Here is a 17,390-nt window from a genome sequence, read left to right on the forward strand (position 1 = left end):
GTTATTTTTATTAACATACCTTGAAATTTGGGTTAATGCCAACTAGGTTCAAGATTTTTCAACATCAACAATTTGGCAACATTATTGGCTGCCGCGAAAACACCCAACTTTGGTCGCATCTCCGATGGTGGAATCTATGGAGGAAGCTACTGTGGATTGTTTGATAGATGAAGGGACACGCACATGGAATGCTGATATGGTGGATGGATTGTTTGCACCGGAAGAAGCAGAAGAAATTAAGAACATTCCATTGGCCCGGGTAGCTACTGAAGACTCACTGTTTTGGCCACTAGCACAGGATGGTAAGTTCAATTGCAAGCTGGGGTACCGATTCTTAAAGGAAGCAGAGGATGGTTCTCACAGGGAGGCTCGGCCTGATCATGAAAAAGGCCTATGGAAGCAAATCTGGGCTCTGGCATGTCCGAATAAGGTGAAGAATCTAGTTTGGAGAGCTTGCCGTGACTCACTTCCATCAAAGAGCAACCTTCTGCGTAGAACTATTATCACGGATCAGACCTGTGACCGTTGTCGAGGTGAAGCGGAAGACATGATTCATGCAGTATGGACTTGCAAAAACCTGGATTGTGTGTGGGATAAGGATACCGCATGGAGTTTTCGGAACCAGACTTCTTTTTCCAGCTTCAGTGAATTGATGGCTTGGGTATTTGAGCATCAACGGAAGCCAGCTCTCTTTGCTTTCACGGTGTGGTCCATCTGGACTCAAAGGAACCAGATGCGTTCTCAACAACCTTGTTGCTCCCTGAACCTTCTTTCTCAATTTGCAGCTGAGAGATATTCAGAATACCAAGCTATCTTACCGCCAACTTCACCCAGTAGACCTCGCATGAGGACACGTTGGAAGCCACCTCCATTGGACGTCTACAAAATTAATTTTGATGGAGTCGTTTTTGTCGAAGAAAATTGTTCAGGGGTAGGAGCTATTATCCGTAACAAAGAAGGCTTGGTGCTAGCAGCCATGACAGAAAAAATCCCCCAGCTCCTACAGCCGATTGAAATTGAGGCCAGGGCAGCCACTAGGGCTCTTGAGTTTGCTAGGGAGGTGGGCATCTCAACAGCTGTCCTTGAGGGAGATTCTTTGATGGTGATTAAGGCATTAGAAACCAAGGATGTTGGACTTGCTCCATTTGGTCTCTTGATTCAGGATGCTTACAGTTTTATTCCAGCTTTTTCTTTATTGTCTTACTCTCATACAAAGAGAGAGGGCAACCTAGTAGCGCATGATTTGGCGAAGTTAGCTGTTACTATCCCAAATTGTGTAGTATGGATGGAAGATGTTCCATCGGAAGTTGTTCATTCATATCAGGCTGATTTGGCCGGGTTTTCTTAATAAAAGTTCGTAGCATTCATTCTCAAAAAAAAAAAAAAAAAAAAAAAAAAAAAGTTAGGGGTATTCACGGGTTGGTCTAGGTTGGTTTGTACCTAACTTGCAACCGACTCGTCCAAATTGGGTGGAGATTTTCCAGACCTACCGTCAATCGGTGAAGGAGTCGAGTCAGATTGGTCGAGTCTTTGTCAAATGGCAGACGATATCGGTTAGAGCTAGGAAGGAGGAGATGTAGCCGAAACTCATTGGATCTGGCTGAAATATGGCCGTGTCTGGCGAGATATGATTAAGTAATTCCTCAGATGACAAAGAATGACGGGATTTTGGTAGTGGAATTAGTCGGGTCGGTTGAAATCGAGTTTTGAAGAAATGACCTGCCAACCAACTTGTTGGAATCAGGTTTTAGGCATCAAAAACCACCGCTAACCATCACAAGAGTCAAATTGAGTGATTTTTAGATCAAACCGGTCAATTTGGATAGGCGGGTTAGGTCCATGGATGGTCTAGATAGCCCTAGCTAAAGTCAATTTAGTACTCAAGACAATTGAGAAAAATAATTAACTAACCTAATAATGTTTAGGGATTAAGTTGGCTTTAGGAACTAAATTGGTTAGTGTTTTTTTTTTTTTTTTTGAGAAGGTTTTAAATCTTGAAGTTAGTTAGAACAAACTCAAATAATGTTAATGAAATTTATCCTAAATTTTAAAATGAGAACAATTTCGTTCTTCCATTTATTTTCTATAAAAAAAAATTTATTTACACGTTCTGGATCAATTTGATTTATTTATTTCTCTCAAATAGTTTTTATTTCAATTTGGTTGTAGTGAGATAGCTCAACATTTGTTGTTGACTTGTTGACCAACGTAAATAAATTCTGAACAAAAAAATAGATGAAATTATTATATGTTAAAGATTAAAGACAAAGATAGGATAGGATTACATGTCTAAATGGAGTGTGTACGGATGTAATTTTTTTTTTATTGGTTAAAAATTTTGTAAAATATAATCATATTAAAAAAAAATACAAAGTGGGTCTTCAAAAAGATATTAAATAAATTAATTAATTAAAAACTTAAAAGAAAAAAGCTGTTGCAAAAGTGATGCTTCCTATGAAATCCAAAATGGATCCACCACATAAGGAACGGCCAGGCGACTTTGTTGAAACTTGATTCTAATTTCTGACATTGATTCAACTTCAACTTCCCAAAAAAAAGAAAAATCTGCCTTTAAAGTATTAAAAAAATGGTAATTGTCTTTTCGGGTAAGCCAATGAGTAACATCAAAGGGAAAGTGAGATGCAACTGTTGGACGAGACACACGGTAATTTGGATAATGGAATGGAATCAGGACCGTTGATTAGATAAATAAAAATTCAACACATTGATTTTACTTTCCGCAAAGGAAAAGGAAACCCCAACCGACAGTGGAATTTTGTCGAGTCAGATTCACGTTTTGTCCACAACTGACAACTCCACATGTAAGACTTTTCCACAGATAGCCACAAATGGTGGGATGTCACGCGTAATCAAACTTCAAAAGGAGCTGCAAATTAAGTTTTAGCCAATCAATTATGAAGAAAATGTTTCATAATTGTGCATTAGTCACAGTTATCCAAAACAACATTCTTTGAGTTATTAATTAAGCAGAGCGGTGCTGGTTAATGGCAGAAAAGACAAAAAAAATTTGTCTGAAAAAGTCAAAAAAATCTCAAACAGTACCTACAAAACTGAAAACTTGACATAAACTGAAAAAAAAAAGACAAAACTTGTGTTAGAAAAAAGTAAAAACTTTTGTGCTTCAACTCATTAATTAAAATTAAAATTAAAATTTGTCTGACACAGCCTCACAAACACAGACACAAAAAATAAAAAATAAAAAAATAAAAAAGACCACTATAGTTGGATCGATGAGCTTTTACCCCTTTTTATCTAAGTATAGCACTAATAATTAGTCATATTAGTTTTGATTTTTTACTTTTTTTATTTTTTATTAAGGCTTTCTCTCTGATAATTTCATAGTCTCATTCCAAATTCGCAGGAAATTAATTATATATATATATATATATATATAAAGTTGAAATGATTATATTGGAATTGGAAAATTCTGGTTTAAGTTGATGTCCGAATTAGAAGAAGAGAACAGTCAACAATTGTGTGACTCGTTCCTCGAACCAAAAAATTATTGTGTGAGTTGAGATTAGTTTAATTTGCCATAATTTCTAACTTTATTCAACTTAACAACTTTTTTAAATATTCTAATATTTTTTTAAATATAATTGTAATTTTATCAAAATTATTTTTTAAGCCCTATAAAATAAAACCAGAAGGAATAGATCAAGAAAACTATGCTCCTTCTTCAACACAGATTAAGGAAAGCACATTTGCTCAACTAAAAAAATAAAAAGAAGAAAGCACAAAACTAGAAAATCATATTACCTCTAGAGCTCATGATTTCTTCAGTCTAATGCACCATAATCTAAATGAGGTATTTATCAATATATATGTATATGGGTCGTGTCATGTTGTGTGTGCGGAAGATACACGTTAGAAACAGCAAAAAGGCACAAGCCTTATTATACATTATTCCTAAATCCGCATGGGAAGTGAAACAAAAACCAAGATCACACTAGGTACTGATACACAACTTTATGATGAATCTTTCTTTGTCCTCTTTTGGTTAACTAATTATAGCGAGTATTCTATAGTTGCATATTTGCATAAATGTTGTAAGCTATTAATATACACAAGACTAGAAGAAACAAACCATATTTGAGTTAACCAAAAGCATCAGTGCTGAACACCATGACCACCCAAGTCAGCTGCAGCTTTAGACGCTCGACTTAAAGCATCCGAGACCCAAAGAGCTCCTTTCGAGAAGTAGCTGCTGTTTACCGCAGTGTGTGCAGCTGCTGCAGCCATTCTTCCTGTTGCTGATGCGGCCAACTTGGTCCTCTCTGAGACATGGTACCTTTCATCCACAGATTTAGCAACTCCAACCCCTGCACATATCTTATCAGCGAGGCCATACCTCTCACTGAGCTCAGCCACCTTGGCTGTTGCAGTTGCTGAAACTTGATGAGACCTGTCAAAGGCTTTGGCCTTGCTTAATGCATCTTTACCCAGATCATATCCCTTGGCTAACATTGTTATAACCACTTCCTGAGCCATAGTTACTGCCTCTCCAGTGCTGGGGAATTGGACTCTTTGTGAAGCCTGTCAAGGTAGAAAGAAAATATTTAGCTTCAGTGATTAAGAAAAATAGATCATTACGCAACAAGCTACGATCATTAGAACAACTAGAGGACACAAAAGAGTGAAAGACATACAGTTGAACTAGTTTCCTCTTCATGGCTATATGAAGGTCTGCTCCAGAAACCAAATTCATCTTCACATTGCCCCCAGCGCGTTATGCATACACGTTGATCCAAAATTGTGGCACCCTAAAAGAAAAAAGAAAAAAAAAAAAGTATAAACCAAGTATCACATAATTGCCACGCAAAAGGACAAGGAAAACCAAACAAATATTAGAAACCTAACTATGAAAAAAAAATTCTTGAATGAGTAAACCTATTGATAAAGAAAACTCAGATCAAATGAACAAATAGGATAATTAAGGAATATCACTAGAATTCCAGTATAGGGTAGCAGGAAAGTGAATAAATTAAGGCATGCTTTAGCTAATACCATTATTACCATCAATGCCATATATATATATTTGATAATGTAGGGAATCTTTCTAAAGAAGAGCCCTTTGGAACCGCCTCTAGCCAGTAAAATAGAGTCATCCTTCTTCTTAAAAATTTACATCTATTACTTCAGTGCTCTTCCTGTTTCCCTTTTTTCTTTTTCTTTTTTGGTGGGGGTAAGGGGGCAAGCTAAAGCCGTCATACCATGCTGGCAATCAGCCCAAGACATCTGTCAGGAAGTAGGATTTGTACATTCTTACTGCAAACTGAACAGAAACTATCTTCCAAAAGTATATCTTTACCATTGCTATCTTTAGTTCGGGCATAATTTCACCATCAACAGCTTCTTAGCGCAAATCCTAGCTTTATAGTATTGGCAATCTATATTTACTTTTGCAAGTTCACTCCAATTTTAATGGGATGACAAAAGGCAAGCAATAAGCTCTTATGGTTCCTAAAAGGTTCCTAGTGATCTATGCACGTTGGGGGAGAGAAGTGCTTACAAAGTCTGCCAAAAACCCATTAATATACTTATTGAGGACACCACTTTAACTGAAAATCTTAAGCCAATGGATTAGGCCCAACTATGTACATCAACTGCTCTTTTTCTCTTATTTTTTTCCTTGAAGTGACATTCACAATAAATCTCCCACTCATGTATAAATCTCTACTGCATTGACCTAACTCCCCCCTCACGTGTTCAGTCATTTTCAAATCCAGAGTGTCATGCATACAAAAGTTGCACCAAATATAGGGCCATCAGAGGCAACTTGCTCCAATAGTCACACTCTCAACAAAGCCATACCAAATGTACCAAGAACAAGACATTCAAGTGGAACCTGAACCATCATATCAGATATCAATTTGTTGAGGGAGAGAAATGCTTATGAAGTCCACCAAGAGCCCATTGATATGCATGTTTGTACATTACTCCAATCCAAAAGGTTCAGTGTATGGATTTGAAACCAACAATATATAGCAACCATTCATTTCTTTACTTTCCCCAAATGTGAGACTGAATAAATACAAGTGCTCTCGAACAATGGAGAATAGCTAAAAGAGCTCCAATGTGATTTTTTTTTTTCTTTTCTTTTATTGCTTAGTTATGCACAAACCCAATGTAATAATTTTTAGCTTTATAAAGTTGAAGATGAGTTCATGTAAGCACAATTATTGGTCAATCACCATATATAGAGATTCATGAAATATAGCTGCCTAAACACAAGTATATTACCAAAGATTCTAGCTTTGTGCCTAACAGATTATCACTTTTCTAGCAAAAAGTTTCACCAATACTCACACTGAGCAAGCAAGCAGTTTCTTGAGAATAAGCATCTTTGAATGTCACATAGGCAGTACAGGCATCTTCACCGGATCTGTTTTCACCAAAATAAAAAATGTAAGGGCTAATCATATACATGAATCAGAGGATATGCTAGGGCACTATACAGAAAAATCATAAGGTGCCAAGGAAATTAACAAAATCCCTCCGTTACTACTTACTGGTAATTAAAAAGAAAAATGTAATGCCAAACCATCTGGAGCTGACTATAATCCACTTACCAACAAGAATTAATAATAACTATTTGGTTTAAAATTATTTGTGTATAACAACACTTGAACATTCAGTTCAAGTACTGTAAAATACAATAGTATGGACTACCAATCACCATGTGTTTATGACGATGCTTGGACATCCCATGAAGATTGAAAGAGTCCATCCTCTTCAACCCAACATTTGAATGCAACTTAATGGCTTATGCCATAATATGAAGAAAACTCCCTAAGCAACAGAAGAACTAAAAAGGGATTTCTAAGTTAATATCCACAACAACCTTATGTCCAAAAGAACCTATAAAATTATTTTTTTTCAAAACCCAGCTCTGAAACAAAATGGACTCAGTCAGCTCCAACAGGATACGAAAACAGACTGTGTGTAAATTAAATTATACACTACCTAAGTTATTACTTATTAGTCTCATAATGTAAGTTTACAACAAACAAACATACCAATCACAAGAGTGAAACTAATCATAGGAATAGGATCTCTGCCTGAGTAGATAATCGAAGGACCAAAACTGAACACAACGTAAAAACAAAAGAAAGAGGCAAATTGTGTTAAAATAATGGTTAAATGATTAACTTCACCATTTTCTGATAGCTTAAGGTTTTAGGACAACCGGAAATTTATCGTGTCATCGGAGCAAGTGGCCCTAAGTTTGAACCACGACTCCACTCTATCTCCTACTTAAAAAATTTTAAAAAATCCCACATCCTAGGCTCCGCTAAAGAAAGGGAAAGTAGCCCATATGTGAGGGAGAGTACTATGATAATAGTTAAATTATAAAATTCACCATTTCCTAACAACTTAAGCTCTGGGGACAACTAGTAATTTATCAAATTGTGGGTATGTTTAACTAATTCCCACCATTAGAACAACCAAACCTGAAAGCTTGAGCTATTTAATGGAGCAATCCAACTAGTACATAAAGTAGTTACCAAACTCCACGTCTAACCAACATTAGACTCTCCAACACCCACACCCATGTCCATGCACCCAACAAGAGGAACCAACAAACAAACAAATAAACCAGGCTCCAATACTATGTCAGAGCATCCAAACTAACAGTTTAAGCTATTAGGTATGTTAGAAATATGGAGTTAAATGATTAAATTTACTGTATCCCAATAGCTTAAATCGGTATTTTAACAAAGGTGAAAGACCCACAACCCAATTTATTGCAAACTCAAGTTTTGCACATAAACTCGATTAATTAGATTTGCCCCATGATTTTTCGGAGGGTTTTCCACGTAAATTTGATGCTTTCTTGTGTGGTTTCTTCAATTGGAACTCGCATAACTTCATTTTCTTCACTACTGGTTGGAGTTATTCAATTTAAATTCACACATAAACAGTAGTTTAGCCCAACAAAATAGTGCCACAAGCGCACAACAAAAAACATATATACGAAACAAACATCGAAAACAACAAACCCAACATGAAAACAAAAAAACTAAGACTAAAATTCAAGTTCATCCCACCAAAAAAAAACACACTACCTGATGATTTCGACATGGTCAATAGCACCAGAGAAAGCGAAGAAATCAAACACGTCCTTGTCAGTGGCTTCCGGTGACAGTCCCGTAACTTCTATAGTATATCCACCGCTACTACTCATGTTTTCCAAACTCTCATCAAAATTAACAAAAACAACTTCGTACCCAAGTTGTTTCTACTACTTTCAAACCTGGGATGATAAAAAAAAAACAAGTTCAAAACATATCATCAGAAAGCACATATACACAATTATAGACAACAAGGAATTTTCACAAATAATGAAACTTGATTTTGAAGAAATCATTGAATATTTTTTTCTTTGCTTACTGGTTTTAAAAAAGCAGAGTTTGGTGAAGAAGAAAGGAGAGAGATTTACTTTTTAACCCAAACGCGACCTAACGGATCAGATTTTGTCAGTTTTGTCTTTTTTTGTGGATGTGGATTTTGGGCCTATTGTATTTGGGCTTTTTTACGGGCTATGTTTTTTGGTTGATGTTTTGATAACATTAATGGGCTTAAATTTGCAAAATATAATTGCTATGTGCAATGGGATTGGAAATACTGATCCATTCCATAATTGATGGGTTTGTTTTTTTTAAACACCTTTGGGCCTTTTAAGCACTAACTGGGCTGCGAATCTAGTGGGCCATAAGGACCCACTTGTAAGTTTAGTCACAATCAAATTTTAAATATCTTATGTAATAAATATATGCAATATTCTCCTTATGGCATTTTACATAGATTTGAAAGCGATGATGTGTGTACCAGTCTACTTAAAATATTATCTCTAAACCAAAGAACGAAATAAATCATCTTTTACTTGGTTGCAAACAAGGATGGAGACGGTGGAGGATTAGACCCGTGCCACGCTGACCTGAAGGGAAAAAACTAAAGTAGGTATATTCTCTACGGTTTATATTTGGGTCACCTCTTCCAAAAATCTTGCCCCTCCTCTCCCCTACAATTTTACATCGATTTCATTGTAAGGGAATTTTTGTTAATTGTAACATAGCATAAGGCTTCAGATTTGCCCAATCAACCCCAAAATACACTCATATCAGCTTATATATCATTGTACAAAAATGCATTTGTATTACAATAATTGTGTAAATTTACATAATTATTGTAGCTATGCAAATGAATATCTTAGTAATTCTTGAGATTGAGGGCAATTGTTTTTAGTTGAGAAAGAGAGATATATGATTTGGAATAGTTATAAAATATTCTAATAAAATAGATAATTTGATGTAGGATGTATTGAAAATTGAGTATGTAAAATTTAAAAAAAAAAAAAAAAAAAAAGGTTTTCATGCTAAAATAGATAGAAAATTTTGCACAAGCTGATGCGAATGCTCTAATGTAGTAAGAAATATTGGTGTTTTATGTTTTTGTCTTTGTTAGTGAATGATTGCATTATAATGTATTACGAAATAATGATTTTGTATCTTTGCTTTTGTTGATAGTTAATTTGTTGACACTAATTAAATGAATGCTTATTTGAAATTTCATGGGTTTTTTTTTTTTCTTATACTTTGGCTCTCCTAACTTGAAATCTTGGCTCTGCCTTTATCAAAAAAATAATAATCACAATAATAAATTATAAAAATTATATAAAATATAGGAGTCACTATTGGTTCATATGATGCTTTATAATCAAAGAAATCAAAATGTTGATTTTGTAGGGACCAGCTAAACAAAGAATTCTAGTACAGCCATTTAACTTGGATTCCCTTTCTTTTGGTTTTATTGAAACAAGGACCACGTTACTTCTTTATTAATTGAGTTCGAGGACAACCTGACCATTTGCCTATAAAAAATCTCTCAACATGCATGCACTTTCTGATAATCACAAGCAACATTTTGATTCACACAATGGCCATTGTGATCAGAATTTGAGCAAAATCACATGCAAATTAACTATGATAACTTGCTCAAAGCTAACCTGTAGAGTGCACCATATAGACACCATTTAGCATAGGTGATTGACTAATTCAAACTTTAAAGTTAACACAAATCAACATTTGTCAAACATTATCTGCAAACTAAGATTTTTGCGAGGATAGCGGTGTGTTTGTAAGCTCTGGAAGCCGAAAGAAGGATTTGAAGTTGACCCTTTGGAAATCATATGACGGCAGTGAATCAAATCTTTGTACGTAGCAGATAATGTCTTGATTTGAGGAATGAGGTAGAAGGGTATTATTGATTAATCAAACTAATTATTGAAGTGTAAACATGTACTTGTTGCCTGGTTAGTAAGTTTTTATTTGCCTCCAAGAAGAGCAATGGTAAAAACAAAAACAAAAAACAAAAATTATGATTATAATTATTGATAATTTGTAATTAGTATAACATCACTTAATTTTATTATATATCAATCAAAATTTACCAACTTAATAATTGTGAAAAAAGTGGATTCTAGTTAGCTAGCGCTTAACTAGTAAAGTTTCTTATCATCAAATATGAAATTTGGGGTTTGAACCCCGTATACACCAAGAATCGATTGAAATTTTGGTCTAATGATAAAAATCAATTATTACGAGCGAGTATCATAAGTTAAAATTATTTGTCAAAAAACAATTGCAAAAATAATTGTGAGATTTGTTACATCATTGCACCAATTAACAGGTAATGTCACTACCTTTATTGCTTATTGATAGCCGCAATTTATGTGAGGTTTAATTTTGTGATAGAAATCCTTATTTACGTTTAGTAAAGGGAGAAGTGGCATAAAGGAAGGATTATAAAATATAATAATAAAAAACAGATGTCATAAGTTGAAAATATCTCTAAAAAATAATTGTAAAAATAATTATAAAATTTATTATATCCATCACTGCACCAATTATCAGGTAATGTCACTGCCGTCATTGCTTATTGATAGCCATAATTTATGTGAGGTTTAAAGTTTAATTATGTGGTGGAAACCCCTTATTTACATTTAGTAAAGAGGGGTAATAAGTGAAGTAACACAAAGGAAGGAAAATATAATATATAGGGTGTGTTTAGATATCGCTTATTTTGTTGAAATTGAGAAATTATTAGTGAAAGTATTGTATATAAAATGTAAAAGTTAGTTAAAATAGTACAATAAAACTCATGAATAATACCAAAAAAATACAGTAAGATCTATAAATAATAACAAAAATAAATTAAATAATGAAATAATTTTCTTTTTTCATTCTACCAAAGGCACACGTAATAACAACTCTGTGTGTGTTCAACTTCATGACCCTAGAATGTCATTGGCCTAAGATTTGACGCTGAATTGTACTATGGAGTCCCAATAATTAATATAGCCTGGCTAACAAAAAAAAAAAAAAACTCTGATAGTACATGACATGAAAGTAACTCATAGATTTGAGTTCTGTACGTTTTTTTTCTTCTTCTTTCTTCTCGTACTTACAAAGCTAAAACTTTCTGCCCCACACTGCGGCAAACCCATGTTAGGCGATTAAGACTCAAACAGATCAAGCCCCCCCCCCCCCCCCAACCCCAAAAGAAAAACCTCCCCAAATTTAATGAATGTGGAAAATTATTATTCAGTTTGCTTCATTGCATTGAGCTTGAAATTTTTTTGAAGACGATCATCATGATGGTCATGTTATGTCATTTAAGTTGATATGGTCGCCGTCATGTGTCATTACAAAATTGGTGTGAAGTTATAATATCAATGTCACATGTCATGAACATGGTGGACCTTAACGGTCTACTTCTAGGTTTTTCACGTAAAAGAGACTAGAAACATTGATATTTTGTATATGGCCTTTTAAACTTTGAAAACGAAACTTTTTTCAATACTAATATTTACTATAGAAGTGTCACAATCACCAGCAAGAGACAATTAACAGGTTAATCTAGATACAAAAAGCTTTGAAGCACTCAAAATTTGAGAACTCTAGAAGTTCTTTTATTATATATAAGATTAATTACTACTACATTTTTTTTTTAAACTAAGGGATATAACATGGAGCCCATGTTAACCCTTAGTCTTGGCCTAGTGACCAATCCCTAGCTAGATAGAAGAAGATAAAGAAAAAGAAAGAAGAAGAAAGACAATAATATATATTTATATAACGTAACACTCTCTATTACATCAGTAAACTCCTTATTATTGCAGCTTGAGCGCTGTCAGAGTCTGTTGTAGCCAAAAGATTGGACAAACGGTCGCTTAGGTCATCCACTTCCCTGTGTAAGCTTCTTATATAGTTGCAAGTCTCTTGCAATACTTTGGATGCTGATACCTGCCAGAATATACATATAAATTCTACACTTAGTAAACCAATTGCAAATATATATAACATATAACGACATTGACTAAACTATTCATACGTAATACAGAGTCCTATAATTTGGCAATATTATCCGTCAATTCTTTTCGAGAACTTGGTAAACAATATATAAGTATTCGTCAAAAGTCTTTGTAACTAAGTGGTATTATTTTGTTCTTTCTACATATGAACCTAGGCTCAAATTGCCTTCCTAGCTAGACAAAAAGGGAAAAAAGTATTTAAGTAGTAATCCTATAGGCAAACCAAGTGTGTGTTGAGGTCCACACACCTCAAGTTGTGGGCTTTGTGGATTAAAACAAGCGAGGCAGTGAGTGTGACTTATCTTATTAGCTAAAGCAAATGGAGACCACACATGTTTTGTGTGTGTGTGTGTGAGTGAGAGAGAGAGAGATAAGAGAGCAATAAACCTTGTCGGAGCGCCTATTGCGGATCTCAGGGATAAGTTGTTGTAACTTGGAAACAAGATCGGTGATCTGGTCATCAGTGATATTGCTAGAAACACCTGACTGCCTCGAACGGGATCTTCTGCTAGACATTGTTGTTCAGAGGAAGTGTCAGAAAGAAATAGTAGACAAAGGAGAGAGAAAGAGAGAGAAGTGGAACTCAAGCTCTTGTCAGAGAAAGTTTGTATCAGAAAAACTAATTTAGTTGGGTATGGAAGAAGCTAAGATGGAGATATATATATATATAAAGAGAGAAGGAAGTGAGTGTTTGAGACAAGTTATGGACAGAGAGATAAGGGAAGCAAGTAACCATGAACAAAAACTAGAGAAGAGAGGTGGTGTTGGGAGTGAAGAGGACAAGTGCATGGGAGAAAGAGGTGGGCTATGCTTGTTATTAAATAGGGTTGTGGGTGTGTTTGTGTGTATGTGTATGTTTGTGTTACATGTGTAAGTGTGTGAACGCGAGAGAGAGAGAGAGAGAGGGATCTAGCTATAAAGGGAATAGAGAGATACGCCATACTGTGCTTTCTCTATATGTCCCCAAACTGGGGTTAGAGCTCAAGTGGGTTAAGGGAAATGTGCTTGTTTATCAGCCAACTTAGCGGGACCTCTATGTGTCAGTCTTAGCACGCAAGCCCATGTTATCTACTACTTCCTGTCATTTGAATAATTTCCTCATTTTTTGTACAGTATTATCACTACTATATACTCATATGGGATGTCTTAATTTCATGTAATTTACCAGGTATAAGTTAGGCACAACTTCTTAGCAAAGATTAAAAAAAGAGAGAAAAAAGAAATTAACGCATAAAATTTACATGATTCGGCAAGGTAACTAAGTCTATGGAAACAACGTCATACTTTACTATATAATAACACTCATAAGACTACTCTAACTTAATGACCAAATTACAAATATGAGTCAACTTTAACAAGATCTTAAGTTTTTTATTAATTAAATATTATATGATGCGCATGGATCATTATAGTATAAAATGTGCCAAGATATTCTCTTAAAAAAATTAAAATTTAATAATAAAGTTCATTAGTAAATAAATTACGGAGTTGAATTTGATTAAAAAAAAATTAAATACAAATGCTTAAATAATTGTTCTTATTTTGTCTTAATTGAAATTGCTTAAATAACAGTACCAGTTTTGTCCTAAAGGGATTCTGCATAAATAACTGTGTTTTGTCCTTAATGGATTTGCCTAAATAACTGTGTTTTTGTCCTAAACAAGTTTGCTACATGCACTAATAATATAGTAATATTTATATGCATATCTTCATTCTTCTGCACTCTATCAAGTGCCTAGCTAAGCTAATTACCTATATGGTTAAGGAACTTAAGGCTCTTGGCCTAGTTTGAAAGTTGTTTTGTACAAATTGCTGCTAAAGGATGACATTTTTGACCAGTCAGATATGATCCCCAATGCCTTTTTTTTTTTCCTTCCAGACTTTGGAAACGACATTTGCATGTGTCATCTTGGAAACTCTGCGTGGTCTAACCCAATTCGAGGCCATGTCTTATTCAATATTCATTTCTTAGTTTGTCAATATCAAAACTATATTAAAATAGAAATTCATATATTTATTACTGTAAAATATACCATTTGTCATAGAATCTTCTTCCTGTGTTAATAATCTCCTAGTTATTTTTTCTTCTCGTAGTCAAAAAGTTAGAATATTACCCTACTTAAATAGGGTTTTCATTATTAAATTATAGAGATTGGGTTCACGTTATACATAATATAATTTTAGAGTTCATGTTATACCCAACATCACCTTTAAGTTTTTGATAAAAAATATGTAACTTACTAAATTAATATTTTGTTAGTACTTAGTATGACTATTAAACCACATGTTCTCTCTATGCTTATTCAAAGTTCGTATCATTAAATGTAATTATTATTTATCAATACCTTAAGATTTATTGGCTCCATTCTATGAATATCAAATTTTCGTTAAACTTGTTTTTTTGCTGGGATTTTGTTTTCGTCATTAGAGACGTAAATTCTTTTGTCCCATAGGATGGATTTGTTAATATCCTTTCTTTCCTTAATTGAGTTTTCGATTATGAAATTAGAGATAGAAATGAGTCATATTCCCTTCTCAATATAGAAAACATACAATTCAATAATGATTTTGACAAAAATTCTTAACTGATAAAAAGATACTTAGTAGCATAACATTAATTAATTAAAAAAGTTGAATTTTACGTATTAAAAAATCTTTTAATATAAGGAAATAGTGTCCTAGTTTTTGGTCAAATTAAATATTCCACTCTCTATCCATAGAACATCTTGGAAAGATAATATGATGGATGGAATTTGGAATCTTCGAGCTTAAGACAAGACTTTTTAAGTTTATTGAGCCCACTATCCAGGTGTCTGCAGAAGAAGTTGCGTCTCAACCTAAAAGATCTTATAATATTGTATTATTTTCAATGAAGAAATCTAGATAAGCTAGGTAATTGTAAAAACTTTGGACGTTACATGTCTGCATGTGACAAAATATGTTTCAATTTTTCCCGGCGAGATTCCTGGTTAGAATTCACTTTGTGGACGTAACCCACGCTTGGGAGTTGGAATTTGAAAGAGCTGCCATGACAATAGTAATATAAACGCTTGGTATATAGTATAAAGATTGGTTAGGAATTTACCACACTATCACTCACTATCGAAAAGGTTTATTAGATCATTCACATCAGATATTGCAAAAAGTCTTGTCTATTTTAATATATTTACATATTCACTTTTTAAAACACCCCATATTAAATTATCTATTTTACACTACATTTTATTAAAATATCAATTTTTCTTACTTTTTTTTTTAAGTTTATTTTTTTTTACACATAACAACTATCATCCACTCTATTCTTTCATTATAGGAATATGTGAAGAAAAAAAAATTAAATATAAAATGAATAATGCCGTGTAAATTTACATGATTACTGTAACAAATTTGTAAATTTACATGCTTATACACAGACTGATGTAGGTTATTTTTATAATAAAATTGTGTAAATTCTACACATTTTGATGTGGATACTCTTATTATAGCTCAAGAAGAGGAAAAAAATAGTAGATGTACCAAAACTGGACTAGACAAAACATAGTCATGTGAACAAGCATGTGAATAGTTTTTTAGGTAAAGAGAGGTAGCAAATTGAACAATATTAGTGACCATATATATGTGCAATGCATGTTACAATAATGTTGATTATTTGTGCAATTAAAAGTGCTTATAGCTAGTTAGGTAGGTGCTATATCTCTGTAGCTTTTGTGGGCTTAGCTACGTAGTCCATCTTCTGTACCAAACTAGCAAGACTAAATGTGTTGCAACACTACTCAGTCGAGCCAAACAATGACTGAGAAAACCAAAATGTAAAATTGACTATTTCTTGAAGTTAAAAATGACTTCCAAAACAAGGGTATGGTAAAAAACAGACAAGAAAGTAAATGTGAGTCAGAACTTTATAAGTAATATTAAAAGGTAGAAATGATCTTGATCTATATACGACTGTACGGTTGTATAATTATACTCTTATACCCAAAAGAAAAGGACATACTGTATTAATCTGACTATACACAGCCAAGATTCGTTCAAACCTTAGTTTTGTTCTCTTTTTTTGTTAGCATGCACTGGTTTGTCCAAAACTCTGGGCGATACCTCATGCACACAAAAGCCAACCTGCAAGTACTGAAAAAGGTAACTGCACAAGTTTTAACTGTTAACTAGAGTCGAGCTTTTTACACAGTTTATTTTTCAGTTTTAAATAATAAAAATTTGTGTTATTTGAAAAAATACCTAAGAAAAATAAAGTAAAAAAAAAAAAAAAAACACTGTTCTTTGAAATGCACGATTTCAAACCACTATGCCAAATGGCACTAAATTTAGTTGACGGGGTCCAAATGTGCATGTTATTATTGAAGTAAAATACAAAACATGCATGTATTTAGGAATAACCCTAATCTAATTTAGGTTAGGTGCAGTGAAGTTAGTCAAGAAAGTCCCCAGTACAAGTAGAATTAGAACTTTGACATCATAATTCAATAGTACTTAGGGACATGGCCAAGGGCCTAAGGGCTAGGGGCTAGGGGCCTAGCCCCTACCAGAGAAAGACCCCAAATGTAGGAGACAATTAGTTGACTTTTTTTTTTTTTTTTAAATGTGAGTTATATATATTTTTTCTCAACGGTTAAGGAAGGCTAAAAAATTGAGTGATGCTAGTTATACAATACAAAATTTAATATATAGGTTTTACAAATTAATATTTTACCAATCATTAATGTTGATTTAATCATTTTTTAAAAAAAGAAATAATTTATTATCTTGTTAAAATATTACCAATAACATTCATCGCCATATCAAATTATAAGTTTTTTAAAGTAAAATTTAAAGTAGTATTAACATTTTTCAAAAAAAAAAATTTGTGGATTAATCTATAACTCAATCCCCATTAAATTTAGTGAAACAATCCTATCAAAAAGTAGAATAAAAGATTTCAAATTAAAAAAAAAATTATAATATAGAACATTAACTAAATAATACTTAAATATAAAATGAT

General features: G+C 33.5%; 3 protein-coding genes across 3 annotated transcripts; 1 reads left to right on the forward strand and 2 right to left on the reverse strand.

Moving 5' to 3' along the window:
- The first annotated feature begins 124 nt into the window (after positions 1–124).
- On the forward strand, positions 125–1,348 carry LOC126719902 (uncharacterized). Its single transcript, XM_050422402.1, has one exon. The coding sequence runs from the start codon at positions 125–127 to the stop codon at positions 1,346–1,348; it is 1,224 nt and encodes a 407-aa protein (XP_050278359.1).
- A 2,545-nt stretch (positions 1,349–3,893) lies between these two features.
- LOC126718750 (binding partner of ACD11 1) lies at positions 3,894–8,494 on the reverse strand. Its single transcript, XM_050421086.1, has 5 exons — positions 8,416–8,494; positions 8,091–8,278; positions 6,331–6,406; positions 4,671–4,784; positions 3,894–4,557 (listed from the first exon to the last, which is right to left on the reverse strand). The coding sequence occupies exons 2-5, from the start codon at positions 8,207–8,209 to the stop codon at positions 4,132–4,134; spliced, it is 735 nt and encodes a 244-aa protein (XP_050277043.1). The 5' UTR covers positions 8,210–8,278; positions 8,416–8,494; the 3' UTR covers positions 3,894–4,131.
- A 3,463-nt stretch (positions 8,495–11,957) lies between these two features.
- LOC126718751 (transcription factor PRE6-like) lies at positions 11,958–13,340 on the reverse strand. Its single transcript, XM_050421088.1, has 2 exons — positions 12,785–13,340; positions 11,958–12,329 (listed from the first exon to the last, which is right to left on the reverse strand). Exons 1-2 carry the CDS (start codon positions 12,911–12,913, stop codon positions 12,177–12,179), a joined length of 282 nt encoding a protein of 93 aa, XP_050277045.1. The 5' UTR covers positions 12,914–13,340; the 3' UTR covers positions 11,958–12,176.
- Positions 13,341–17,390: the final 4,050 nt, after the last annotated feature.

The sequence above is a fragment of the Quercus robur genome, chromosome 3 (genome assembly GCF_932294415.1).
Source record: "Quercus robur chromosome 3, dhQueRobu3.1, whole genome shotgun sequence".
NCBI classification, from domain to species: Eukaryota; Viridiplantae; Streptophyta; class Magnoliopsida; order Fagales; family Fagaceae; genus Quercus; species Quercus robur.